The 26,420-nt window shown below is 52.9% G+C and overlaps 1 protein-coding gene across 7 annotated transcripts in view; it reads left to right on the top strand.

The window, feature by feature from the left end:
• Positions 1-1,759: 1,759 nt before the first annotated feature.
• NRBP2 (nuclear receptor binding protein 2) overlaps positions 1,760-26,420 on the top strand; it is a 56,196-nt gene continuing 31,535 nt past the window's right edge. For 3 of the 7 annotated variants that reach the window (XM_043507190.1, XM_043507192.1, XM_038391500.2), the window contains exons 1-7: positions 1,760-2,402; positions 19,451-19,573; positions 20,001-20,102; positions 20,421-20,510; positions 21,597-21,637; positions 21,731-21,825; positions 24,719-24,742. In XM_043507190.1, coding sequence (XP_043363125.1) covers positions 2,292-2,402; positions 19,451-19,573; positions 20,001-20,102; positions 20,421-20,510; positions 21,597-21,637; positions 21,731-21,825; positions 24,719-24,742 — 586 coding nt within the window. In that variant the 5' untranslated portion in view covers positions 1,760-2,291. Of the gene's footprint in view, positions 2,403-2,969; positions 3,036-3,492; positions 3,502-3,581; positions 3,684-19,450; positions 19,574-20,000; positions 20,103-20,420; positions 20,511-21,596; positions 21,638-21,730; positions 21,826-24,718; positions 24,743-26,420 lie in introns of those variants that run through there. The other 4 variants (XM_043507188.1, XM_043507189.1, XM_038391496.2 and 1 more) reach the window with 4 other exon arrangements.

Raw genomic sequence — 26,420 nt, 5'->3', positions numbered from 1 at the left:
GGAGTGGAGTAGCCCTCAGAAAACCACAGTAAACGCTTTCTGGTCACACTGGGAAAGCTGGGAGTTAAAGATGAAATATTGTAGGAGAATTTGGAAAAACAACCAGGTGAAAAAGGAGATTCGGAGGTTCTCATGATTTTTAAAACTGCTGGACATTTTGGGGCTGAAAAAACTTTAAGAACATAAGAACGGCCCTACTGGGTCAGGCCAAAGGTCCATCTAGCCCAATATCCTGTCTTCCAACAGTGGCCAATGCCAGGTGCCCCAGAGGGAATGAACAGAACAGGAATCATCAAGTCATCCATGCCCTGTTACTCATTCCCAGCTTCTGGCAAACAGAAGCTAGGGACATCGCCCCTGCCCATCTTGTCATTGATGGACCTATCCTCCAAGAACTTATCTAGTTCTTTTTTGAACCTGTTATATTCTTGGCCTTCACAACATCCTCTGGCAAAGAGTTCCACAGCTTGACTGTGCATTGTGTGAAAAAATACTTCCTTTTATTTGTTTTAAACCTGCTGCCTATTCATTTCATTTGGTGACCCCTAGTTCTTGTGTTATGAGGAGTAAATAACACTTCCTGATTCACTTTCTCCGCACCAGTCCTGATATTATAGACCTCTGCCATCTCGCCCCTTAGTAGTCTCATTTCCAACCTGAAAAGTCCCACTCTTATTCATCTCTCCTCATACGGAAGCTGTTCCAGACCCCCAATAATTTTTGTTACCATTTTATGTACTTTTTGGAATTCCAATAGATCTTTTTTGAGATGGGACGACCACACCTGCACGCAGCATTCAAGCTGTGGGCGTACCATGGATTTATATAAAGGCAATAGGATATTTTCTGTCTTATTATCTATCCTTTACTTAATGATTCCCAGCATTCTGTTAGTGTTTTTGACGGCCGCTGCACATTGAGTGGATGATTTCAGAGAACTCTCCACAATGACTCCAAGATCTCTTTCTTGAGAGGTAACAGCTAATTCAGACCCCCATCAATTTATATGTATAGTTGGCCAACCAAAGAGAATTTCTATTGGGTAAAATGCAGAAGAGATGTAGACAATTGGCGCAGGAAATGTGATGTTTGTGTGGTGAAGAAGGTTTCCCCCAAGATAGGAAGAGCCCCAGCATAGCAATATCTTATAGGGACACCAGTGGAGTGGCTTGGGACTTTGCCAGAGACAGAGGCTGGCAATCAGTATTTGTTGGTAGCCATAGACTATTTTACAAAATGGCCTGAAACCAAGAGGCTTTGACAGTAGCAGGGATTCTAGCGAATTCATTCTGCCTCCAGCTTTGGTGTCCTGGATGAGTTTCACACAGACTAAGGAGGAGATTAAGGATGAATCCAAAGTGTTTCAGCAGGTTTGTGAGATTCTAGGGATCCACAAAACTCTCCCCACCTCACTCATAATCTGATGGGATGGTGGACCAGTTCAATCAGATTCTGGGGGCTCAGCTGTCCGCCTTGGTAGTATGCCTCTTGTATGGAGGAGTGCCCGCGGAGGTACAAAGGAATTCGGACCATGTTGAAACCCTATAATCCAAAATGGAAAAAGCTCTTACATTTGCTGGAGAAAATGTGAAGATAGCATCTGATAAAATGAAAACACTATGATGTAAGGTCATATGCGGACACTCTGAAAAAGAGGGGATTGTTATATTCATAGCCTCTCCGGTACCACGTGCCCTCCCTTGCTCTCGCCTCCGCCTGGGGGCAGAGCAGAGCAGGGCGGGCAGGGCAGGGAATCCCTCTCCCGCAAAGGGGCAGCGTGTGCGTTCACACGCCCAGCGGTGCTGCAGGGCAGGCCTGAGAGGCGGCTCCGAGCCCGACGCAGGACCCGGGCGACAGCTCGCGCCCAGCTCCCCGGGAAGCCGCCTGGCGCCGCGTGCGAGCGCCCCGGGAGCTCGGGCTGCGGCGGAAGGGCCCCGGGAGCCCCGCGGGGAGACGGGGCAAGCGCCGGGAGCTGGCGCCAGACCCGTCCCAATGAGAACCCGGCCCCCGCGGCGACAGGAGGGCGACGAGCCCTTGAACCCGCTCCCACGGGGCTGGGGCGTGACACGGAGCTGCCCGTAACCTTCCCGAAGGCGGCTGCGAGTCCAGCCTCACAAGCGGTGCGGGGCCCGCAAGGCGGCCGAGGGGCGGGCCGGGCCGGCCCCCGGGGCGTGCCAGGTCCGCCCGGGCTCTGCCCTGCGCCGCCCGGACTGGAGCCGGGGAAGCGGGGCTGGAGCGCCCGGCGCTGCGGGCCGCTGGTGGCGGGCTCGGGGAGGGAGCCGCAGCCGGGCATGTCGGGGTTGGAGGCCGCGCTGCCGGCGGAGAAGGAGGAGGAGAGCGAGGAGGAGAGCGAGGTGCTGGAGGAGAGCCCCTGCGGGCGCTGGCAGAAGCGCCGGGAGCAGGTGGGGCCGCGGGGCTGAGCGGGGCGCCGGGCTGGGGAGCGCGGGGCGCCTCCCGCACCGCACCGAGCCGGGCTGGGCAGGGGCTGCCGGCTTCCCGCGCCACAGGCTCCGCTGCTAGCCGGTCTGGTTCCTGCCCGCAGCCGAGCCCCGCTGCCCCGGGCCCGGGGCTCGCGTCCGCCGGGCGCTGTCAGAGCGCGGCCCGGCCCGGCCCGGCCCGGCCCGGCCCCTGCTCCGCGCTCCGCGCTCCGCGTCTCGCCTGGCTGCCGTCAGTGCGCGGGGTTACGGGCTGGCCCCGCTGCTGCCCGCCGCTGATGGGGCTGGCCGGGGCGCGGCTCCTTCCCGCTTCGCCGGGCCTTCTGCTCCGCCACTCGGCCGGGCGCTGTGCGCTCTGTCCAGGGAGACTTGGTGTTGGCCCCTGGCTCTCCCCCCGTCACATGAATTCATCTAGGCCAAAGGGGCAGGTTTGGGGCCCGGGGTGGCGGGGGGAGAACGAGCAGGCTGGTGGGGAGGGCTGCTTGTAAAAACGGGAGAGCCAGGAGGATAAGACCATAAGAGCGGTTGTCCTGGGTCAGACCGTGGTCCATGTGGCCCAGTGTCCTGCCTTTGACAGTGGCTGGTACCCAGAGCTTCAGGGTGAGTGAACAGAACAGAGCAATTATGGAGTGGCCCACCCCTGTTTTCCACTCCCAGCTTCTGGCAGTCAGAGATTTAGGGATACCCAGGGCATGGGGCTGCATCCCTGCCCATCCTGGCTAATGTCCATTGATGGCCCTAGCCTCCATTAACTTATCCAGTTCTTTTTTGAACCAGTTATACTTTGGGCGATCACAGCATCCCATGGGAATGAGATCCACAGGTTAGTTGCGCATTTGGTGGAAAAAATATTTCCTTTTGTTTATATTAAACCTGCTGCCTGTTAATTTCATTGAGTGACTCTTGGCTTTTGTATTTGTGAAGAGGTAAATAACTAGAGCCCTTCGTGGGTACAGAATCTGAATCTGCAACTGATCATGATCTGCAAAAATGGTCCGTGGATATTTGCGGATTTGCAGGCCTCTATAACTAACCCTTCTCCCACATCATTCACCAGTTTGTAGACATCTGTCATATTCCCCTTAGTTGTCTCTCCTCTAAGATGAACAGCCCTAATCTTTTTAGTCTCTCCTCATATGGAAGCTGTTCCATGACCTTGATCATGTTTGTTACCCTTCGCTGAACCTTTTCCAGCTCCACTATATCCTTTTTGAGATGGGGCAACCCGAACTGGACACAGTATTCAAGGTGTGGACACACCATGACTTTATACAGTGGCATTATATTTGTTCTCATTTTTATCCCTTTTTAATAGTTCCTGACATACAGTTAGCCTTTCTGACTGCACACTTCTGCATGCTCAGTGGAAGTTTTCGGAGAACTCTAAACTGTGACACCAAGATCGGTCTTGAGTGGTAACGGCTAATTCAGACCCCATTGTTCTATATGTATAGTTGGGATTATGTTTTCCAATGTACATTACTTTGCTTTTATCAACATTGAATTTCATCTGCCATTTTCAAGTCTCAGAGGGGTAGCCGTGTTAGTCTGGATCTGTAAAAGCGGCAAAGAGTCCTGTGGCACCTTATAGATTAACAGACGGAGCATAAGCTTTCGTGGCTGAATACCCACTTCGTCAGATGCATGTAGGGGAAATTTCCAGAGGCAGGTATAAATATGCAAGCAAGAATCAGGCTAGGGATAACTAGCAGTGGACATGTTATTCCTTGACTTTAGCAAAGCTTTTGACATGATCTCCCACAGTATTCTTGGCAGCAAGTTAAAGAAGTATGGGCTGGATGAATAGACTATAAGGTGGATAGAAAGCTGGCTAGATCGTCAGGCTCAATGGGTAGCGATTAATGGCTCCATGTCTAGTTGGCAGCCGATATCAAGCGGAGTGCCCCATGGGGCTGGTTTTGCTCAATATCTTCATTAATGATCTGGAGGATGGTGTGGATTGCACCCTCAGCAAGTTTGCAGATGACACAAAACTGGGAGGAGAGGTAGATACGCTGGAGGGTAGGGATAGGATACAGAGGGACCTAGACAAATGAGAGGATTGGGCCAAAAGAAATCTGATGAGGTTCAACAAGGACAAGCGCAGAGTCCTGTACTTAGGAAGGAAGAATCTCATGCACCGCTACAGACTAGGGATCGAATGTCTCGGCAGCAGTTCTGCAGAAAAGGACCTGGGGTTACAGTGGACGAGAAGCTGGATATGAGTCAACAGTGTGCCCTTGTTGCCAAGAAGGCCAATGGCATTTTGGGCTGTATAAGTAGGGGCATTGCCAGCAGATCGAGGGACGTGATCGTTCCCCTCTATTCGACATTGGTGAGGCCTCATCTGGAGTACTGTGTCCAGTTTTGGGCCCCACACCACAAGAAGGATGTGAAAAAATTGGAAAGTGTCCAGCGGAGGGCAACAAAAATGATAAGAGACTGGAACACATGACTTATGCGGAGAGGCTGAGGGAACTGGGATTGTTTAGTCTGCAGAAGAGAAGAATGAGGGGGGATTTGATAGCTGCTTTCAACTACCTGAAAGGGGGTTTCAAAGAGGATGGATCTAGACTGTTCTCAGTGGTAGCAGATGACAGAACAAGGAGTAATGGTCTCAAGCTGCAGTGGGAGAGATTTAGGTTGGATACTAGGAAAAACTTTTTCACTAGGAGGGTGGTGAAGCACTGGAATGGGTTCCCTAGGGAGGTGGTGGAATCTTCTTCCTTTGAGGTTTTTAAGGTCAGGCTTGACAAAGCCCTGGCTGGGTGATTTAGTTGGGGATTGGTCCTGCTTTGAGCAGGGGGTTGGACTAGGTGACCTCCTGAGGTCCCTTCCAACCCTGAGATTCTATGATTCTATGAATATGTTGAAAAGCACTGGTCCCAGTATAGATCCTTTGGGAACCCTGGTATTTACCTCTCTCCATTGTGAAAACGGATAATTTATTCCTACCCATTGTTTCCTATCTTTCAACCAGTTCCTGATCCATGAAAGGACCTTCCCTCTTATCCCATGACAGCTTACTTTGCTTAAGAGCCTTTGGTGAGGGACCTTGTCAAAGGCTTTCTGAAAATCCAAGTAGACTGTATCAGGTGATTCAGCTTATTCACATGCTTGTTGACTCCTTCAAAGAATTCTAGGAGATTGGTGAGGCATGATTTCCCTTTACAAAAGCCATGTCAACTTTCATGTATAAATCATGTTTATCTATGTGTCTGATCATTCTGTTCTTTATTATAGTTTCTACCAATTTGCCCAGAATTGACATTAGGCTTACTAGCCTGTAATTGCCAGGATCGTGACTGGAGCCCTTTTGAAAAATTGGTGTCACAGTAGCTACCTCCAGTCATCTGGTACTGAGGTTGTTTTCAGTGATAGGTAACATACCACAGTTAGTAGTTCTGCAATTTCATATATGAGTTCCTTTGGAACTCTTGGGTGAATCCCATCTGGTCCTGGTCACTTATTACTGTTTAGTTTATCAAGTTGTTTCAAAACCTCTTCTAGTGAGACAGCAGTTTGGGACAGTACTTCAGATTTGTCACCGAAAAAGAATGGCTCAGATGTGGGTATCAATGCAAAGAGTTCATGTAGCTTCTCTACAATGGCCTTATCTTCCTTGAGTGCTCCTTTGCCACCTTCGTCGTCTAGTGGCCCCACTGCCTGTTTGGCAGGCTTCCTGCTTCTGATGTACTTAAATACAATTTTTTTTTCTATTGTTATCTTTAGCAAGTTGCTTTTCAAATTCTTTTTTAGCCTGCCTTATACTTTTACATTTTACTTACCAGAGTTTCTGCTCCTTTCTATTTTTGTCATTAGGATTTGACTTCCAAATTTTAAAGGATGTCTATTTGCCGCTAGCAGCCTCCATTACTCTGCCGTTTAGCTGTAGTGGCATTTTTTGGTCCTCTTTTTTTGATTTGGGATGTACATTTAGTCTGAGCCTCTATGAGGTGTTTTTAAGTAGACTCCAGGCAGTTTGCAGGCATTGTACCTTTGACTGCTCTTTTTAATTACTGTCTAACTAGCATCCTCGTTCTCGAGTTAATTCCTCTTTTTAAAGTTAAATGTTACTGTGGTGAGTTTTTTTTGGTATCCCCCCACCAAAAAAGATGCCAAATTTAATTGCCTCTTTTCTTGTGGGTTCCAGGACTTGCTGCTCCAAGAAGCAGCCATGAATGGTATCTAGAAATTATATTTCTGCCTCATGCTCTGAGGTGACATGTACCCAGTCAATAGGAGGGTAGTTGAAATCCCCCATTATTATTGCATTGGCTGGTTTAGTAGTCATAGAATCATGGAACCACAGGGCCGGAAGGGACCATCAGGGTCATCTGTTCTAACCCCCGCCAAGATGCAGGATTAGTCTCTGGAATCTCCCTTATATTTTACAATCACTGTCACGATCCTGCGCAGGTGGTCAGTAGCATATTCCCACTGCTGTACTCTTATTATTCAAACATGGACTTTCTGTCCATAGGGATTCTGTGGTACAGGATGGGAATATAAGAACGGCCATAGTGGGTCAGACTAATGGTCCATCTAGCTCAGTATCCTGTCTGCCGACAGTGGCCAATACCAGGTGCCCTAGAGGGAATGAACAGAACAGGGCAATTATCAAGCGAGCCAACCCCCTCTATCATATCCCCCTATTAGTTGTCTCTTTTAATTTCTCCTCATAGGGAAGCACTGGAATGGGTTTCCTAGGGAGGTGGTGGAATCTCCATCCTTAGAAGTTTTTAAGGTCAGGCTTGACAAAGCCCTGGCTGGGATGATTTAGTTGGTGTTCGTCCTGCTTTGAGCAGGGGGTTGGACTAGTTGACCTCCTGAGGTCCCAGCCAAACCTGATATTCTATGAAACTGTTCCATACCCTAATCGTTGTTGCCATTATTTGTACCTTTTCCAATTCTAATTTTTTTTTTTTTGAGATGGGGCAACCAGAACAGCACACAATATTCAAGGTGTGGGCGTACCATTGATTGATATAGTGGCATTATGACATTTTCTGTCTTATTATCCATTTCTTTCCTAATGGTTCCTAACATTCTCTTAGCTTTTTTTTTGACTGCCATGGCACACTGAGTAGGTGTTTTCAGAGAACTCCCCACAAAGGAGCGCCTGCTTTCATGGCCCCTTATGTAAGGGTTTAGTGTAGTGAAGGAGGCGTGTTTGTGCAGAGGCAAATGGTACTGGAGCCAGGGACAGGGGAAGCTTTCCCTAACAGTGGTGGGGGAAGGAGGCATGTATAAAGCCTGTTGTTTGCCACAGGAGTTGGATGAAATGGAGCATAAGGGGTTAATAGAGGGGCCTGAACACTCTCAGCACCAACACCAAAGGATTGCGTGTGAGCAGGTGTGCACAGCGACTGACTCCAACATTGTGCCTGCAAACGGAACGCAAAATGGCAGCTCCCCTCTGAAAGTGGTGCCCCCTCCCTTATGCAGGCCCGTAAGCCAGTGCTCACCCCAAAGCGAGGTAGCTGTTCTGCGGGTTCTGTGAGATGCCCTAATAGCACCTGGGGTTTCCTTGACCCTGGCCACCCTCTTGCCTTGCCTGGCTTCCAGAGTCCCTTCCCCCAGTACCTGCGATCTCTCCTGTCCAGCCCAGCTGGCTGCAGCTGGGATAAGGGGGCTGCAGGGAGTGTTTGCCTTGTGCTCTGCAGTAGTCACACGGCAGGACCTTGGCTGGCGTTATCAGTCCCTGAGAGGGGTGTTCATCCCGAGGCCAGGCAGACATGGGCAGTTTATCTCAGACTTTGCTGCTTTTGCTAGTGTGGGTGCTGCTCTCCGAGGGGAGTGGTGGAGCAGTAGTACACTCTAGCCAGCGTGGCCTTTTAATCAGTGCGTTGTCAAAGCCTGTTTCGGGTAGGTCTGTGTACCAGGGCAGGCAGACTGAGCCTGCTGCTGCCCAGCTGTCTGTTAATGCAGCAGACTCTGCCAGGATGTGAAACATGGGGTTTGGTACCAAAGCGAGCATAGAATGAATCCAGGTTCATTCCCAGCTTCCCAGGGCATGGTCCTAGGGGCACTGTTCCCTGGGCACTGGGCCTACCTCACCCTGGGCACCGTAGGAGCCTGCCCTCCCCAGCTAGGCACTGTTGCAAGGACTCTGAACCTCCCCTAAGCACCATCCTGGAGCCCTGCCCCTCTCCCAGGCACTGAGCCCTGCCCTGGTTCCTCCCCAGTTTCTCTGCTGGCTTTACCTCCCTGCTGTGCGCTGTTCAGACTGCCCCTGATCACGGGGCGGCTGGCAGCTCCTGCGGGAGCCACAGGTGCCCACATAAACCACACCTGGGATTAAAACTATGATTTTCCCTCAGACGAAAACACCTCGCATTCCAGCAAAGCAGTAGAGAGCCCACCATCCTGGGTCTCCCTGCATGGCCCCTCTCAAAGGAGAGGGTAAGGACCCGCCTGGTCTATCTCCTCAGCCCTGGGGTCAGGGCAGAAGCTCAGGCGCCAAGTTTTCAAACTGCTGGGGGGTGCTCAACCCCTGGCTCTGCCCCAAGCCCCACCCCGCCTCTTCCTGCCCCCTCCCCCGAGGGCACCATGTCCTCCCCTCTCCCCCCCAGCTTCCTGCATGCCGTGAAACAGCTGAGCGGTGGGCGGGCAGCATGGGGATGCACTGATCCGCAGGGCCCGCCAGCAGGTGGGAGGTGCTGGGAGGGAGCTGATTGGAGGATAGCTCAGTGGTTTGAGCATTGGCCTGCTAAACGCAGGGTTGTGAGTTCAATCCTTGAGGGGGCCGTTTAGGGATCTGAGCCAAAAATTGGGGCTTGGCCCTGCTTGAGCAGGGGGCGGGACTAGATGCCTCCTGAAGTCCCTGGTTGTCTCTGGTTCTGTGACTGCATGTGGGTGCTCCAGACCCACCATTTTTTCCCCATGGGTGCTTCAGCCCCAGAGCACCCATGGAGATGGCACCTATGGGCAGAAGCATTCCCAGCAGTGTATCCTTCAGGCTCTGGCAGGGCTCGCCGCAGTCCTCCTACCCCTGTGTGTCAGCCTCACTAATCCCCCAGGTTCCCTCTGGTTTGCCAAATACTGTTAGCTCTTAACCTCTTGGGCCAATCTTTGTTGCTGTCCTTCCCAGAGCCACTTCCGGAGGTCCTCGTCTCTGGTGCCTGGTGCCCAGGCCTGCGTCCTGTAGTCTAGGTGCCGTCGCCAGCATGAGTTTCAGCACAGGCTCCCCAGTTGTAGCATGCAGGGGAAGCTCTCAGCCACCCTAACTCCTGTCAGCAGAGTTCTGAGCTGGTGGGAAGCCAAGAGTCCTGCAGGGCAGCAGCAGGAAAAGGGGAGATGGGACCCTGTGGAAGAAGGGGCCTGTGACACCTGGGCGTGATTGGGATGTTTGGAGCCTGGCTGACACACCCAGGGACAGGCTCAAAGGGGCTCCATGCCACACAGGACGTGGTTGGCTCTAGGCAGCCAAAGTCCAGGGACATCCCAAGGTGGGATCATCCTTCCCCACCAGAGGTTTGGTAGGGTGGTTAGACAGCAACTGTGAAAAAATGGGACAGGGGATGGGGGGTGATAGTCCCCTATACAAGAAAAAGTCCCAAAAAACAGGACTGTCCCTTTAAAAACGGGACATCTGGTCACCCTAGGATTTGGCCCTTGGCAGGTTCCTCACTTGGGCCTGGCTCCGTGTGGGAGCTGGGATTCTGATGGTGCTTAGCTGGGCCCAGACCCTGTTTAACCACATCTCCCAACACCCATCCCAGAGCTGTCTCCACAATGCCAGATCCCTCACAGTGCCCCTGGAGCCATCCCAATTGCCTCAGCTGGGGGCTCCCTGGCCAATCCTTGTCCCAAAGCCAGGGGCTGCTGTGCTGTACTACACTGCTGTCTGCACAGGGAACATTTCCCCTCACACCACTTCCACTTCATGGGTCCCTACCTGCAGGCGAAAGGGAGGAGACCGGGCAAATCTATGCCCCCTGTGTTTCAGCAATAAGGGAGAGAGGGAGGCGCAATCCCCTTCTCCCAGCAGCCACCGGGCAATAGAAAGGTCTCCTGCGGCAGCTGGGGGCACAGGGAGAAAGGAAATAAAGAGGGAATGTCCCAGCCCTCCCACTCTGCACCAAGGGGAAGGATGGAGGTGAACAGTGGGGTTATCACTGGGAGCTGCCCCAGCCCCACTGGAAGATGGCTCCTCTTTCCCATCAGTCTCTGGATGTTACTTTCCCATCTGGAAATTGAGGGGTTTGGAAGCTCCCCAGAACTGGATAGTGAGGGACTCTGCCCTCCCTGCTGCGGATTGAAAGCCTGGAGCTGAGCTTTAGGGTGGGGGTGTTTCCTCAGAGCCGGACAGATACGCACCCCTCCCTTCCCCAAGAGGGAAGGCCTTCGGGGGTATGTCTGCACCGCAGTTAGACACCCACGGCTGGCCTGGCCCGTGCCCGCTAATTCAGGCTAAGGGGCTGTTTCATTGCAGTGTAGATGTTCAGACTCGGGCTGGAGGCCGGGCTCGAAGACCCCGTGAGGTGGAGTGTTCCAGGCTCGGGCTGCAGCCCAAACCCTCTACACCGCAATTAAACTGAGCCTGAGCCCCAGGAGCCAAAGGCAATGGGGGTCTAACTGCAGCATAGACCTACCCTGCTCCCTGTCTTGGACTCTCCTGCTCTCCAGTGTCTCCGTCCCACTGGGGTTCGGGTGTTTGGTGTTTTGGATACGTTGCCGAAGGTTGAATCCCATCCTGTTATTTCCTGGCCTTGGCTCTAACCCTGCTATTTCGGTGGCCTCACTGGGATTCGCTGCTCCTCCCAGTTCTGTATTGCCTGTGCATGAATGTCATCAACAGGCTATTTACCCCTCTTCTTCCTGATCATTAGTGGAGATGTTAAATCACAACAGAGCTTTTAACGCCGATCCCTGCTGGTCCCAATTAGACACCTCCTCTCAGCTCGATACCGTGATGGTTTTTATTACCCTTTATTTGGGACCTTGCACTTGCATGACCATGCTGTATCCAAGCCAATCTGAATTCTTGCTGAGAATGTTTTCATGAGATGCAGGATCAAATGCTTCACTGAAATCAAAATATTTTCCTTCTTGTGTTGTCTCTTCGCCTGCTAACTGTGTAATGTTAGAGAGCACACAGAGCAGGCAGCCTGACTAATATTCGCAAAAAGAAAAGGAGGACTTGTGGCACCTTAGAGACTAATAAATTTATTTGAGCATAAGCTTTCGTGAGCTACAGCTCACTTCATCGGATGCATGTTAGTCTCTAAGGTGCCACAAGTACTCCTTTTCTTTTTGCGAATACAGACTAACACGGCTGCTACTCTGAAACCTGTCATTATGCAAGTGACTAATATTGCTGCTTGTTTCTGCTTTCTCAACGGTTATTACAGATTTGGTCTGTTGCTTTGCTGGGGGGTGAAGGTAGCCGTACCATGTAATTACCAAGATCAATCTCAATCTTTTTAAACAGTCTCTAGCTAGCCTGTGGAACTCTATGCCTCAAGGTATAATTGTGACCCAGAGCTTGGCAGGATTCAGAAAAGGATTATTCCATAATTGCCCACTTCAGAGTTTTTTTCATCTTCCTTTGAAGCAGCTGGAACTGTTGGTTGCTGGGGCAGGCGCAGATTGGGAATTACCTCAGCATACAACCTAGTGTGGCAGTCCCTGTATGTTTCCTTTTTGGAAAATGGTGCCTCATTTGCTCATTTACACATTGGTAACCGTGTAGTGTTGACGGGACTTTACCATGCTGCATGCCTAGGCTGATGAGGCCTCAGAAGTGTCTCCTGAAACAGTTTGGAGGTCAAGGTCCCATATGTCATAGCAACGGGCTGCTCAGGGAGGCACCTGGAGGGGTTAATTCCATCCTCTCCTGGTTTATGGATTAGCTTTCTCCCTTGGGCTCCAGTGTGGAATGTCTGTGAAACCCCCTTTTCCTCCATGCTACTCCGGAGGGCATTCTGGGCCCTCTAGAGTCCCTCTCCTGGAGGCTGTTTCTAGGATTTGGCAGCACCATCTCTGTGCTGTGCAGCCTCACAGAGAGGCAGCTAGGTCCTGGGGTTATTGCAGAGCCATTGATAGAAGCTGAGCCCACTGCAGAGGGGTGGAGCAAGTCCTGGCAGCACTGCCAGATGGGGAGGCAGGAGACAACCGTGGAGGAGCACCACGTCCATGGGCTGAGGCAGGAGCTGGGGGTTATCGCAGGGACCAGGCTGCTTCTGGGCTCATGTGACAGTACAGAAAACTGCCTCTTATCTTGCCTAAGATTGGGGTGGAGTTGCTCTGTAGGCTTATCAGAGCCACCATGCTCTCAGGCTTGCCTGAGGGCTTTCCAGCACTCCCCCTCTCCCAGCTCAGCACCTGCTCTGGGGCCACAGTGGGTCTTTGGCCCCCTTCTCCAGCCCTGCTCCTCCCTGCCCTGCCTGGGGACACACAGGTTCAGGGTCAAACTCTCCCAAACTTCTGATCTACCTTCTCACTCCTCGTTCACACTTCCTCACTTTCCCTCAAAGCTGTTCAAGGTATCTCCAGGGCCCGTTAATATCCTGTACTCCTGTTGTCTCCCCCAACATCTTCCAGAGGCGGGCCCTGCAGGAGCCAGGTTACTGACGGACCCTTTCCCCCACGGTCACGTGCCTTCGGGTCTTGCCTTTCCCAGGCTGTAATGCTTCTATGCTGATGTTCTGCCGGGCTCCTTTCTTGGTGTACTGAAAATAGCGTTAAAGTTGTAGGCCGTCACTTTAAATTTTAGTGGCTTTTCCTGGTCCTGCTTGCAGGCTAGGGGGCTCAGATCAGAGGTGGTGAAGAAGGCTTTGGGATCATTCCCTGGCTCCATCTTCATCAGTTTCACTGATAGGAGTGTTTGTCCCTGGCTTATGGTCCTGGCCTCTAGGTCTCTGGTTGCCCGGGGCGGCTCACAGCTGCCCTCAGTTGAAGCTGCTGCAGAATAGCCCAGTGTTGCCATAGCCCAGTGAGCCGCAGGGGTTCGGCTGGGAGCACTAGGGGGAATGGGAAGGATGCTCTGTCTAGGGAAAGGCGGCGCGGGTGCTCTACAACATCAGCACCTCCCCTGACTCATTCGAGGTGCCATGTTCATTCATACATTTGAACCTGGGATGAATAAACACAGAACAAGCGACTCCAAGAAAATGGGGACGATGCCAGAAAGTAACAAAGGGAGATGGATGGAGGTGATGAGGAGCTGTTCAACAGGAGCCATGCAGACTCGTACCAGGCAGCTCCCACTCCCAGTATAGCCCTCCTCTCCCACACCCACCCCCCCACACCGTCCCGGCCAGCGTAGCTTGAACAGCTTTAGGGATCCTAACAGAGGCTGTTTGCAGCCAGGAGTCACAAAGTAAATACGGGCCTTGCGCTGCCTGCATCCTAACAGGCAGCCCTCCCTCAGCGACGGGGCCCATCACACCGGGGCTGGCTCTGCCCTCGTCCCTGCCAGCCGCCCTCCCTAATAGGGAGGCCATTTGTCTGGTTATAAACTGGACAGTCCGCCTTTTGGGAGGTTTCTCCCTTGTCTGGTCCTGAGACAAAACCAGACATAGTGTTATCTGGTGTTGGATGGAGTGTGAGATCACGCTGTTGGGGATAGAGCGGCGTGATCTCTGAAATGGTGCCCTCCGCGCACCTCGCCTGCATGGTGTATGTGAGGCCATACTGAGAGGGGCAGAGTCAGGCCAGTTCCAGAAGTACTAGAACCAGCATGCCGGGAACATATGAGTGGCCACTCTGCTCCCTGGACAACGACTGCACCTGTCCCGGGGTGGGGGTTAGAGTAATCCAACAGAAAAAGGAAAAATACCTCCAGGGCCTGGAATCTGCAGTCTCACACACAGTAAAGGCCGTGGGGGTGGGTGGAGTCTGGGGTCCTCATCACTTTTGTGTCCAAACTACCAAGGCAGGGCAGGTCTACACAACGGCAGGGATCAAGGCTCTGAGATTTAGCGGGTCTAGTGAAGACCCGCCAAATCGACTGCAGATCGCTCTCCAGTCGACCCCTGTCCTCTACCCCAGATGAGAAGAGTAAGGTAAGATGACTCTCCCGTCACCCCCCACAGTAACTCGACCTAAGGTATGTCGATTCCAGCTCCATTGCATCCATTGAAGTGAGCTGTAGCTCATGAAAGCTTATGCTCAAATAAATGTTAGTCTCTAAGGTGCCACAAGTCCTCCTTTTCTTTTTGCGAATACAGACTAACATGGCTGCTACTCTGACTCCAGCTATGTTATTCATGTAGCTGGAGCTGCGTAGCGTAGGTCGACTTGCGCGGTAGTGTAGACATAGCCTGAGTCCAGCGTTCCAAAAAGAAAAATAAAGAAAAGCAGGTCCCTTCGTTTCCTCAGAGAGCTTGGTGGGCTGCTGTTCTCAAGCCAGAGCTCCAAATTAGCTGTTTGCTCCTGAATGCCTCCCAGCTTAAGCTGAGATCCCTCTTCTGAGGACCTGCCCTTCTCCAGCATTGAGAAGCCTTGCAGTTGCAGTGGGTCAGGTCTGGCTGAGCCCACAGGAGCTCTTAAACCCCTTTGTGACTCAAGGAAGTTGCTCAGCTCTAGAGGCTCACAACTGAATGCAAGTTCCCAACCAGGATCTTTCCAGAGTTGTAAACAAGGGGACTCTCCCGCCACCTCCTGCTCTGGAATGTGAAGCCTCTTAATCTGGCTGCATCTCTAATTTCAGTTAAAAATGTGTATTAGCAGAACAGTGAACTTGCAAAGTGAGGCCCTGAAATGTTGGGAAATGAGATTAAAATGGTGACCATTGTAACCTTCTCTCTGCACTATGATGCACTATTTAAATTACAGACTGATTTTTTTCCCCCTTCATGGTCACAGACTGAGTGTTTCTGGAAGCAGGGCACAGGTTGGGCTGTGCTCCTGGAACGAGACAGCTGTTCAATATTTTGTTTTATCCTTACTCTGTGTGTAGCTCCCTGGGCTGCTTCCACTCTACTCAGCACTGGTGAGGCCTCGGCTGCAGTACTGTGTCCGTTCTGGGTACTCACTTCTTTCCCAAAGTGTGACAAATTGGAGAAGTCCAAAGGAGAGCAACAAAAATGACCAAAGGTCTAGAAAACATGACCTGTGATGCCATTAATGAGGCTGCTATATAAGAGCAGCTCTAGCCTCCATCCCTGTGGGCACCTCTTGACACCTCCCACAGAGCCAATATTGCTATGTCCCCGGGCCCCTTGTTTACAGCCTTGTATCCAGTTCTCCGTCAGATGGCATTGCTTTTCTCCAGGCCATTTAGAATTAATTTTCCAGTTAAGATATTGTGAGTCACTTTACTGAGCCCCAGGTCCAGCTCCCTCAGTCAAGCTTTGTTACGATATTCCCCACAGCTAAAGCTGAAGCCTGTGGGAACTGGAAATGCTCCATGCTGCTGACAATAACAAATCCCTGGCTCTGCCAATGTTCACTTGGATCATTGAGGTGAGCCCCAGAGTGACAGGCCCCATTGCTGAGGGAAGGCTGCTGGCGGGAACAAGGGCAGAGCCAGCCCCACTGTGACAGACCCCATCGCTGAGGGAGGGTGGCTGGCTGGGACGAGGGCAGATCCAGCCCTGATGTGACAGGTCCCGTCGCTGAGGGAGGGCGGCTGGCTGGGAAGAGGGCAGAGCCAGCCCCACAGTGACAGGCCCCCTCGCAGAGGGAGAGTGGCTGGCTGGGATGAGGGCACAGCCAGCCCTGGTGTGACAGGCCCCATCACTGAGGGAGGGCAGATGGCTGGCGTAACCCTTCTGCCAGGTGGAGCCGGCAGCAACCAGGACCGGGTTCAATAACTAGGGGTTCCTTTTCAACAATACAACACAGAACCAACTCAAGCCCCCACCCAGGAACCTGGGAAAATTACACACCACTCCTGGGTGCCTCTGAGAAGCAGTACTTCCCCACTTGCAAGCACAGAGTCTGAGTGTACAAAAGAAACATTCACAAAAGGAGAGAAGTCACCCGACATTAATTAGGGAAAATGCCGCAAGCAGGACTCAAACATAAACTGTGAGCAGGACGCCCACAGCAGAGTGCAAGAGGGAGAGTCTTCTTCTGACTCACATTCTTGAGTTCCTTTACCGTGCCCCTCTCTGCTCTCTCACCGTACCCCACTCGCAATATTTGTCCTTGGTCAGTGAGGACCCAGGGTTCAGAGGTGCATCTGTGTGAGTTCACCTCCCACCCGGGGAAGAAGGCACCTGGCTTGCTCCACCATCTGAGCACTTGCTCTGGTTCAATATCCTGCCAGCCCCTGCTCCTCGCCGCCCAGCCGCCCCGCCAGCCCCTGCTCCTCGCCGCCCCGCCAGCCCCTGCTCCTCGCTGCCTGGCCGCCCCACCAGCCCCTGCTCCTCGCCGCCTGGCCGCCCCACCAGCTGCTGCTTCTTGCTGCCCTGTCAGCTGCTGCTCACCGCTTTTGCTGGCTGCTCCTGCTGGCCACCCATCAGTCACCTTCTGCTGCCACCACTGTAGATCAGTCTCTCAGTGATTTTTTATCTCTCAGCAGGCTGGGTAGAAATCTTGCCCCACCACAAGTGATTTCAGCTCTTATTAAAAACTTAACATAACAAAAGGCTCCTAATGAAGCCCATTTAGCTCCATCTTTGAACTGTACAGAGGAACCAGACTAGGGACCCCTAGGGAGAGTCCATGCATCCAATGAAGTGAGCTGTAGCTCACGAAAGCTTATGCTCAAATAAATTTATTAGTCTCTAAGGTACCACAAGTACTCCTTTTCTTTTTGCAGTACAGACTAACACAGCTGCTACTGTGAAAACTACCTAGCTGAGATACCTACCCCCACCCCTCTTACTTTCCCTGGGGCTCTGGCATTTGAGCCCCAGGCCTAACAAGGTCCTTCCAGCTGAGGGTAACCCCCTCATTTGGGCCAGGTTAAGCACAGATCTTTATTCATACAATAAAGACAACAACATTGATAACAGCATGTCACTACCCCTGCATTCGGTACTAAAGTGATCTGTGACCCAATACCCAACACCTCTCAATCTGCTAGATATCTAAGCAGAGTAGGTGTGTTCATGTAAATACAGTTTGCTCCTGAAGTCTCTCCCCATCCCAGCTAGCTGTCAGGGGAGAACTCCTTCAGACCCTGCTTACACTGGGACGAGGGCAGAGCCAGCTCTGGTGTGACGGGCCCCCTCGCCGAGGGAGGGCTGTCTGCTAGGTTGCAGGCAGAGCCAGGCCCACATTTACTTTCTGAGCCCAAGTTGCAAACAGCCTCTGTTAGGATCCCCAAAGCTGCTCAAGCTGCACTGGCTGGGAAGGGGTGTGTGTTGGGGGTGGGGAATACTGGGAGATTCCTGCCCCTGCAGATGGAAGCTGCCTGGTATGAGTCTGCATGGCTCCTGTTGAACAGCTCCTCACCACCTCCATCCATCTCCCTTTGTTACTTCCAGGCATCGTCCCTATTTTCTGTGAGTCACTTGCTCTGTGTTTATTCATCCCAGGTTCAAATATATGAATGAACATGGCACCTTGAATGAGTCAGGGGAGGTGCTGATGTTGTAGAGCACCCACGCCGCCTTTCCCTAGACAGAGCATCCTTCCCATTCCCCCTAGTGCTCCCAGCCGAACCCCTGTGACTCCCCCGGGAGCTGACCCTCTGCAATCACCCAGAGTACCCAGCGGAGAGCAGGGATTGAGCCTCCAAGTGAGCTCTGGCTGCTGTTGGAGGAAGTGAGATTAGATCAAGTCAGGTCAGGCCCAGAGGGCAGTGTCTGTCCATGCATCCTCCACCCTTCCCCTGACAGGTTTTGGAGCCGCGCTATGCTATGCTCTCCAGTGCCCTTCTGCCCGCTGCCTGTGGGCTGAGGAGGAAGCTGACCCTGGGATCAGGCTGACTGGCAGCATTCCTGGGTTTCTGTGCTGGTCTTTGTGTAAAGCACATGGAGCCTGTGAGACCCCAGGGGATAACAGAGGCGCTTTGTCTGCCTGTAGCGGGAGCTGGGCAATGGGCTGCCTGCCCAGCTCCATCGTTCCTTCTTAGAGTTCCTAGGGTTGCTGTGTCATTCCTCCCTTCTGCGCCTGCATTTCCCTCTGCAGGGGACAGGCTGGCCAGAGGCTGCAACCGGGCTGTGGCTGTAGGCCCTGGGCTGTGGCTGTAGCCCCCTCAGGCTGTGGCTGTAGCCCCCTCGGGCTGTGGCTGTAGCCCCCAGGCTGTGGCTGTAGCCCCTGGGCTGCAGGGCTGGCTCTACCATTTTTGCCGCCCCAAGCAGCATGCCGAATTGCCGCCACCGCGAGCGGCTGAAGAGATGGGGGTTGCCGCTGATTTGCCCCCGTGGGCAGCTGAAGATAGAGGCTGCCGCAGAATTGCTGTCACCACAGAAATGCCCTAATGGCACACGGACTGCCGCCCCTTGCAGATTGCTGCCCCAAGCACCTGCTTGGAATGCTGGTGCCTGGAGCTGCCCCTCCCCGCCCGGGCTGTGGCAGTAGCCCCTGGGCTGTGGTGATAGCCCCCAGGCTGTGGCGATAGCCCCCGGGCTGTGGCTGTAGTCCCCCTGCACTGTGGCGGTAGCCCCTCCCCGCCCGGGCTGTGGCTGTAGCACCCAGACTGTGGCAGTAGCCCCTGGGCTGTGGCGATAGCCCCCGGGCTGTGGCTGTAGTCCCCTTGCACTGTGGCGGTAGCCCCTCCCCGCCTGGGCTGTGGCTGTAGCACCCAGGCTGTGGCAGTAGCCCCAGGGCTGTGGCCATAGAGGCCTAGTGACATGGACACTGCGTTCCAGCCACTGGAGGCAGCAGAACGATTCCGTTTTACAGCTGGGAGCCAGAACAGCTGCACCATGGCTGCTGCCATGTGTGGGAAAGGGAGCGGGAGGCTGGTTGGGGATGCACAAGCTTCCTGTACTGCCGGGCTTGGCCGGCTGCATCCTTCCCCTGGCCTGAACATGACCTGCGAGCTCCCCCATCCCCTCTCCCCCGCTCGCTCTGTGTGCTGGCGAGACGCTGTGGGTCTGAAGGCCTGGCTGGAATAGGTCTGAGCCAGTGCCTGTTGCTGTCTCATCCCCCGTGTGTGTGCCTTGCAGGTGAACCAGGGGAACATGCCTGGGATCCAGAGCACCTTCCTGGCCATGGACACGGAGGAGGGCGTAGAGGTGGTGTGGAATGAGCTGCACTTCACAGACAAGAAGGCCTTCAAGGCCCACGAGGTGAGTGGCTTCTTCCTGCTCCCGTGCCCTGTGGGGACACAGCTGAGTGGAAAAGCCCCTTCCTCCACTCACCAGTTCCCTGAAACCCCAGACCTGCAGCTCCCTGCTGGCTACAGCTCAGGTTCCTTCTGCCTGTACATTCTCCTTGAAATGTTGCTTATCTCCTCCCCTTAAAGACAGTCCCCCCATAACATCAGAGATCACTCCCCCATGCCTCCTGCATGCTCAGAGACAGCTCTCCTGTTGCTCCTCCCCTTGTCTCTGAGACAGTGCCCTGTACCTCCTCCCCTTATCCTTTGCAGACAGCCCCACAGTACCCCTGCACCCCCAGACTGCTCCCCTGAAGCTCACTCCCCATCATGGCCTCTGCCCCCCCCCCGACATGCCAGCTGATGCCCCCCTTGCTCACCTTGCCCTCTGTCCACAGGAGAAGATCAATACCATGTTTGAGCAGCTGGTGGTTGTGGATCATCCCAATATTGTGAAGTTGCATAAATACTGGCTGGATGTGAAGGACTCCAAGGCCCGGGTAAAGGGGTGCCAGGACATGGGGACAGGGGAGGTTCCCGAGGGCGGGGATGCCAGTGCCTACCGGAAGGGGATCCTGACTCAGGTGCTTCTCCTCCTCCCCCTTCCCAGAGGTGCACCGAAATCCAGTTCTGGTTCTTGCTCTCTTCCCTGGGCAGCGCTGCGCCAAGGGGTGCAGCTTTTAAGCCATGTGTCAGATAGAGGGCCCTGGGTACCTAATACTGGTGCAGACCCAGGAGACCCCAGCTGGGCTGCAGGGAGGGCTGTTCTGACTCTCTGGGGCAGTGGCTGAGCTGACACCTCCCTCCCCCTCCACCAGGTGATCTTCATCACAGAATACGTGTCCTCAGGGAGCCTGAAACAGTTCCTGAAGAAAACCAAGAAAAACCACAAGGCCATGAATACTCGGGTAGGATTCCTCACCCTGTCTGGGAGGGTCTATAATGGGTGGGTAGCTTAGCGCCCCAGGCCCCTGAAGCGAAGACCCTCTCTGTGGAACAGGCATCAGGTACAGATGGACATGTAGGGATAACCTGTGAGCAGCACAAACCTTCTGCTTGCTGCTGGGGGGTGGCAGCTTGATCAGAACTGGGGACTAAGAGCAGAGGGGGTCTGGGGATAGGAACATCCAGGGGTCCCTAAGCAGAGCCTGTGGCTCTAATCAGTGTGAAGTCTTTGGACCCATAGCCGGGGGCATTATTGTCCAACCTGAGCAAGATCTAACCATAAAAGCCAGGACTCTGACAACCCACTGCTAACCCTGGCACCTCCTAGAGCAGAACTCAGCAACCCCAGAGTCATGCCATAGGGAGGGGACTCGCAATCAGGAGCCTTCCCATGGAGGCAGCCTAATACTTCAGGAAAGGGAAGAGGCCACCCCCAATCCTTCAAATCGGAAAAATGGGTGTGTGGTTATGGCATTGGACTGGGACACAGGAGCCATGGGTTCTGTTTCCCTCTGTGGCAATGACTTGTTGCCCGAGCATGGGCAAGTCTCTTGTCTCGGTGCCTCAATTCCTGACCTGCGACATGATGGTAATACCTCCCTAGCGGTGAGGATAAATCCACTGGGGTCTGTGATGCTCCGGTGATGGGGCCAAAGAAGAACCAAGTCACATGGGTTTTAAGCCCCTTGTTTTCTCCGAGTGCTGTCCCAGGCCCCCAGTTCCTCCAGGTAAGAATCACGACTGCTAGGTTCTCAGCCTAGCTAGGATTTTTTTGGGTAGCTGCTGCAGGGGAGACTAAGGGGGGCCATCTGTGTGCTCTGGTCTCCTGCTTGATACAGGCCTTCTCCAAAGGGACCATGTCTGGGACCCTGCTGCTAGCGAGTGGTCCCTCCATGGGGGAGAAGAGGCCTGGGGGCCTGGCACAGGGGACGTTCACACAAAGCCCTGTGGAGCACATTGTAGGGAATGATCCTGCTCTGCTCTCTAGGGACTAGACAGGCTGTGATGGGGCTTCCCTATCTGACAGGGCGCTCTGATCTCTCCTCTAGGCCTGGAAGCGCTGGTGCACACAGATCCTCTCTGCTCTCAGGTGAGCTTCCTCCCGACCCGTGCTGTTGCCTGGCTTGCCACTTCGTGCTCAGCAGACTGGTAACACTTCAGGGGGGCTCTGCTCTTTCCACAGCTTCCTGCATTCCTGTGATCCGCCCATCATCCACGGCAACCTGACGAGTGACACTATCTTCATCCAGCACAATGGCCTCATAAAGATTGGCTCAGGTACCGGGCAGAGGGCCCCTTTTCTTCTGCTGCCAGGGTGAATGGTCATTGTGGAGAGGCTTCCCCCAGCTAAGAGATGTGAACTCAGGAGGTTGAGTGGGTGGCTCTGATGCACCTTTGCCCCCGTGGCTGCTTCACCCTCCTGGCCTCTTGCCAGACTCCCTAGTCCAGGGCAGAGTCCCATGGCTTACTCACTCTGGACTTCCTCCTGGTACCTGAACAGCTCCTGTTCTCCCTAGCGAGTGCCTATAGGCCCCTTCTCTGCAGCTTCCTCCTTTCTCTGCCCCTGCTTCCCAGCCAGCGAAACAGACTTAGCTGTGTGGTCACTGGCTGTAACCGACTCCAGTTACTAAATACCTAGCTGTTCGTATTATCTCATTCTGCCCCGTGTCTCTCGCCGCCCTTCTCATGCTACCCCCCATTTCCTATTTGTACTTAATATTTGTATTTGGATATTTGTACTTAATAACCTCATGTAACTTCTTTCTGTAAGACATTGACATTTCTCAGAAAGCTTTTCCTTTTCTTTCTCAAAGCCCTGACGTACCATAACAGGTGATCAGATGTTTCCTCTCCCTTTCCGCTCTCCTATAGTCCATCTTTGTGTTTCATGTATTCAAAAAAGATTTTTGTTTAAGAATGGCCAGTTAGTACCCTAAACAAAATTACTTTATTTTTCCTGCCCAGACCCTGAGGCATGTTGTTATCCTCAACTCTAGGGCACAACTCAGAAAGTCTTATGCCTTTTTTTCCCATTGATCCAAATTTTTGGCCATTCCTCTTTTAAATTTTCCTGTCCTAAGTTTTCAAATTTCTGTTTATTCAAGGATATTTCTATGGCAATCCTTCCATTTTTTACCACGCTTGTAGCTCTTTTGTCTGCCATTTCATCCCGTTACCTCGACATACACTGGGATCCAGGCTAGTGCTACATGGAGCATATAATTTAATTGATTACATCACTTCTACATACGGAGACACCCTTTTTATTCTTGCAAAGAGTCCTGTGGCACCTTATAGACTAACAGACGTATTGGAGCATGAGCTTTCGTGGGTGAATACCCACTTCTTGCCACTTTTACAGATCCAGACTAACACGGCTACCAGTCTGATCCTTTTTATTCCCTTACTCAGAAAAAATTACTGTTGCTGCTGGATGTACAAATTAATGCTAGCATTATTGCTACTAGTTCCGCTGTCATGGCAGCTATAAAATCAGATATTCTTTTAAATATACTAATTCCTAATTCTAGTACACAATATGCTGTCTCTACTCTTCCTCCTTTTTTTGCGGTGTAGGGGATGATCCATCTGCATATATTGGGCAAAAACATAAAAATAGCCATAGTGAGTCAGACAAATGGTCCATCTAGCCTAGTATCTTTTCTTTTGACAGTGGCCAGTGCCAGATGCTTCAGAGGGAGTGAATAGAAAAATGTATCCAGTGATCCGTTCCCTGTGGTACAGTCCCAAGTTCTAGGAGTCAGAGGTTTAGAAACCCCAGAGCATGGGGTTGCATCCCTGCCCATCTTGGCTAATAACCATTGATGGACTTATCCTCCATGAATTTATCTAATTCTCTTTTGAACCCAGTTATACTTTTGGCCTTCACAATATCTCCTGGCAGCGAGTTCCACGGCTTGACTGTGTGGTGTATGAAGAAATACTTTGTTTGTTTTAAACCAGCTGCCTGTTTTTTACTGGGTGACCCCAGGTTCTTGTGTTATGTGAAAGGGTGAATAACACTTCCTTGTTCACTTTCTCCATATACTGTTTGTGATTTTACAGACCTCAGTTGTATCCCATTGGCTGGTAGGGGAACCTGGACCCACCCACAACTCCAGGTTCCAGCCCCACGACTCTTTGACTAGCAATACAGGTCTGCTCAGTCTCAGTCCTTCTTGCTGTTTCCCTGAGCTCCTTCCTACCCCACCTCTTTATCTCCTGGTCTATCTCGGGGTTTGCCACTGCAGCTTCCCTTGCTCCCTGCGGCTACTTCTTCCCTCTCACCCTCTTGCCAGATTCTCTGCTCCAGTGTTTCTCATCATTTTGTGCTGGTGACCCCCGTGGACTTAAAAAACTCATGACCTCATACTAGAAAAAAATTGCAACCCCCTACCTTAAGCTTGGGGCTTCGGGCTGAAACCTGTAAGTTAGCTTTGCGGGGTCTCCTGTGGCATGGGGCCCCTGGCAATTTCCCTGCTTCCTACCCCCTAATGCCAGCCATGCTTGTGACTCCCCTCCTCAAACCTGTCCCACCACCCCCAGACCCCTGGTGGAGAAACACTGCTCTAGTCCAAGGCATGAGGCCAGGGCTCTCTCTCCCCTGGACTTCCCCCTTGTCCCTGACCAACTCCCTTTCTGCAGCTACCTCCTGCTTTCACATCAGTTTAATAATTCTGAGCTTCATCTCCAGCATGTGAAGTAAATTGGTCTTTTCTGGCTTGTGTGAGGTGATGACCCCGTCACAGGTGACCCACAGGGAGTCAGGTGGGGGGGGGACCTCTGGCCTGGGTAGGAGTGGGGGGGTGTGATCAGCAGGGAGCCGGGTAGGTGGGTGCATGGGGAGTTCTGTAGGCAGGTGTGTTAGATGGCTCTGCCCCAGGTGGTGATGGGGAAGTGACCCATAGGCAGCTGGGTGGCTGGCTGGCTGGCTCTGGCCTGGGCAGGTGAAGGCAGTGACCTACAGGCAGGGTGGGTGGGTGGCTCTGGCCTGGGTGGGTGAGGGGAGTGACCTGCAGGCAGAGTGGGTGGCTGGCTGACTCTACCCTGGGTGGGTGAGGGGGGTGACCTGGGTGAATGATATGATTTGGAGTTAACATTTCCCTTCCGCCTGTCTCCCCTCCTACCATCTCTCTGCTCTTCCTGGTCTGGACCTGCTTCTGCCCTGCAGTCTGGCACAGGGTATTTGCAAATGGTGAGTGTCTCCCCTGTCATCTCTCCTAGCCTGTCGATCCCTTCAGCTTTAGATCCTGAGTGTCCCTCTTCTCAAATCTGACCCCCTGATGGGGCATGACCCCACAGGTGGGGCATGTTGTATTGATCTCAAGGGCCAGAAGAGTTAGAGATGTTTTTGAACTTTTTCACTGTCCAACATGAATATAGTGATATTCAGGTTCAGGGGAGGAGTTCTACGGAGGCTTTGGTTTTACTCGGCTCCTTGCCAAACACCCAAAAGTGTTCATTCTAAAGTTGAACATTTATTTGGTCAAACACAAGAAAGAACAAGAAATGTAAACAAGCATTTCATATTGAAGCTGAAAATGAGTGATTATGCAAAACAATCAAAAAGTCTCTCTTCTTTTGGAAGTAAAATATCAGAGCATCTTATTTCCAGAATAATCTTTCCTTAATGAAAAGGAAGGGCTAACTTTACTCTGTCCTGATGTGGGAAGGGTATGCACTTCTCCTGTTTCTAACACACAGATTGATACAAGTTGGAGGAGAGGTAGGAAAGGAAGGTTGTGGAAGCTCCTTCGCCGGAGGTTTTCAAAAGGAGGCTGGATAGCCGTCTGTCTGGAGTAGCTTAGACCCAACAAATGCTGCACTGTGGCAGGGGGTTAGACTGGATGACCCCTGCAGTCCCTTTTAACCCTATGGGTTCTATATGATTCTATGATAGCAAAGGGGGGGAATCCGGCTTTTGTTGATGTCTGTGGAACACGGGATGGCTGGTCAGCCATGGGTGGCCCACAGAACCTGGTGCTTGGACCCTGGTTCCCACCAGTCAGAAATGTCATTTGGCTGGGTCTTTTCTCGTGATCCAGGGCAGGCTGGTGGGCAGGTCATTGCATGGTGCTAACATGGTGCTGTGGCCAGGGCCATCCCTAGCCATTTGGGTGCCCTATGCAGCCCCCCGCTGGGGGGCTATGTGGGGCCCCAGGCCTCCCCCCTGCCCAGGGTCTGGGAGGCAGGAGTTGTGAGGGGGCACTTTTGGGGGCCCCACAGGCCCAGAATGGCCCAGGGGATTAGCGGGGGCTGGGAGCAGCCTGCTCCACTTCCCTAGCCCTGGCCCCAGCCGTGTTGCTCAGGGGAGGGGGCTTGGGGAAGGGATCCCCCCAGCACTCACCAGCAGTGGCAGGAAGCAGAGCAGCCCGGCCCCAGCCCGCTCCACTCTGCCAACTCCCAGCTGTTGCGCTCCACTTCCTGCCGCCGGTGAGTCCGGGGGAGCGGGGGAAATCTTTCCTTACCCTCCTCTCTTCCCCCCCCTGAGCAACCCAGCTGGGGCCGGGACAAGGAAAGCAGAGCGGGTTGGGGCCACATCACTCCACTTCCCGCCACCGGTAAGTGCCGGGGGCATCCTTTCTCTGACCTCCCCGCACTTACTGGCGGTGGGAAGCGGAGTGACGGGGCTGGGAGCTGGTGGAGTGGAGCAGGCTGGGGCTGTGTTGCTTCGCTTCCTGCCACTGCTAGTGAGTGCGGGGTCCCTGGGAGAAGAGGTGCAATGGGGGCGGGCTTTTTGGGAACCTGAAATATAGAAACCCTAGGTGAGACAAGATGAGCTGGGATACTAGGTGGGATGGGTGATGAGTTTTTTTTTTCTTTTCAAAATCTCCTTTTAAGAACCCCCCCCAAAGGGAAAAAGGGGATGGCAT

Source organism: Dermochelys coriacea, chromosome 2 (genome assembly GCF_009764565.3).
Source record: "Dermochelys coriacea isolate rDerCor1 chromosome 2, rDerCor1.pri.v4, whole genome shotgun sequence".
Taxonomy (NCBI): domain Eukaryota; kingdom Metazoa; phylum Chordata; order Testudines; family Dermochelyidae; genus Dermochelys; species Dermochelys coriacea.
The sequence above is the reverse complement of the archived record's forward strand: the minus strand, read 5'-3'. Positions and strand labels throughout refer to the sequence as shown.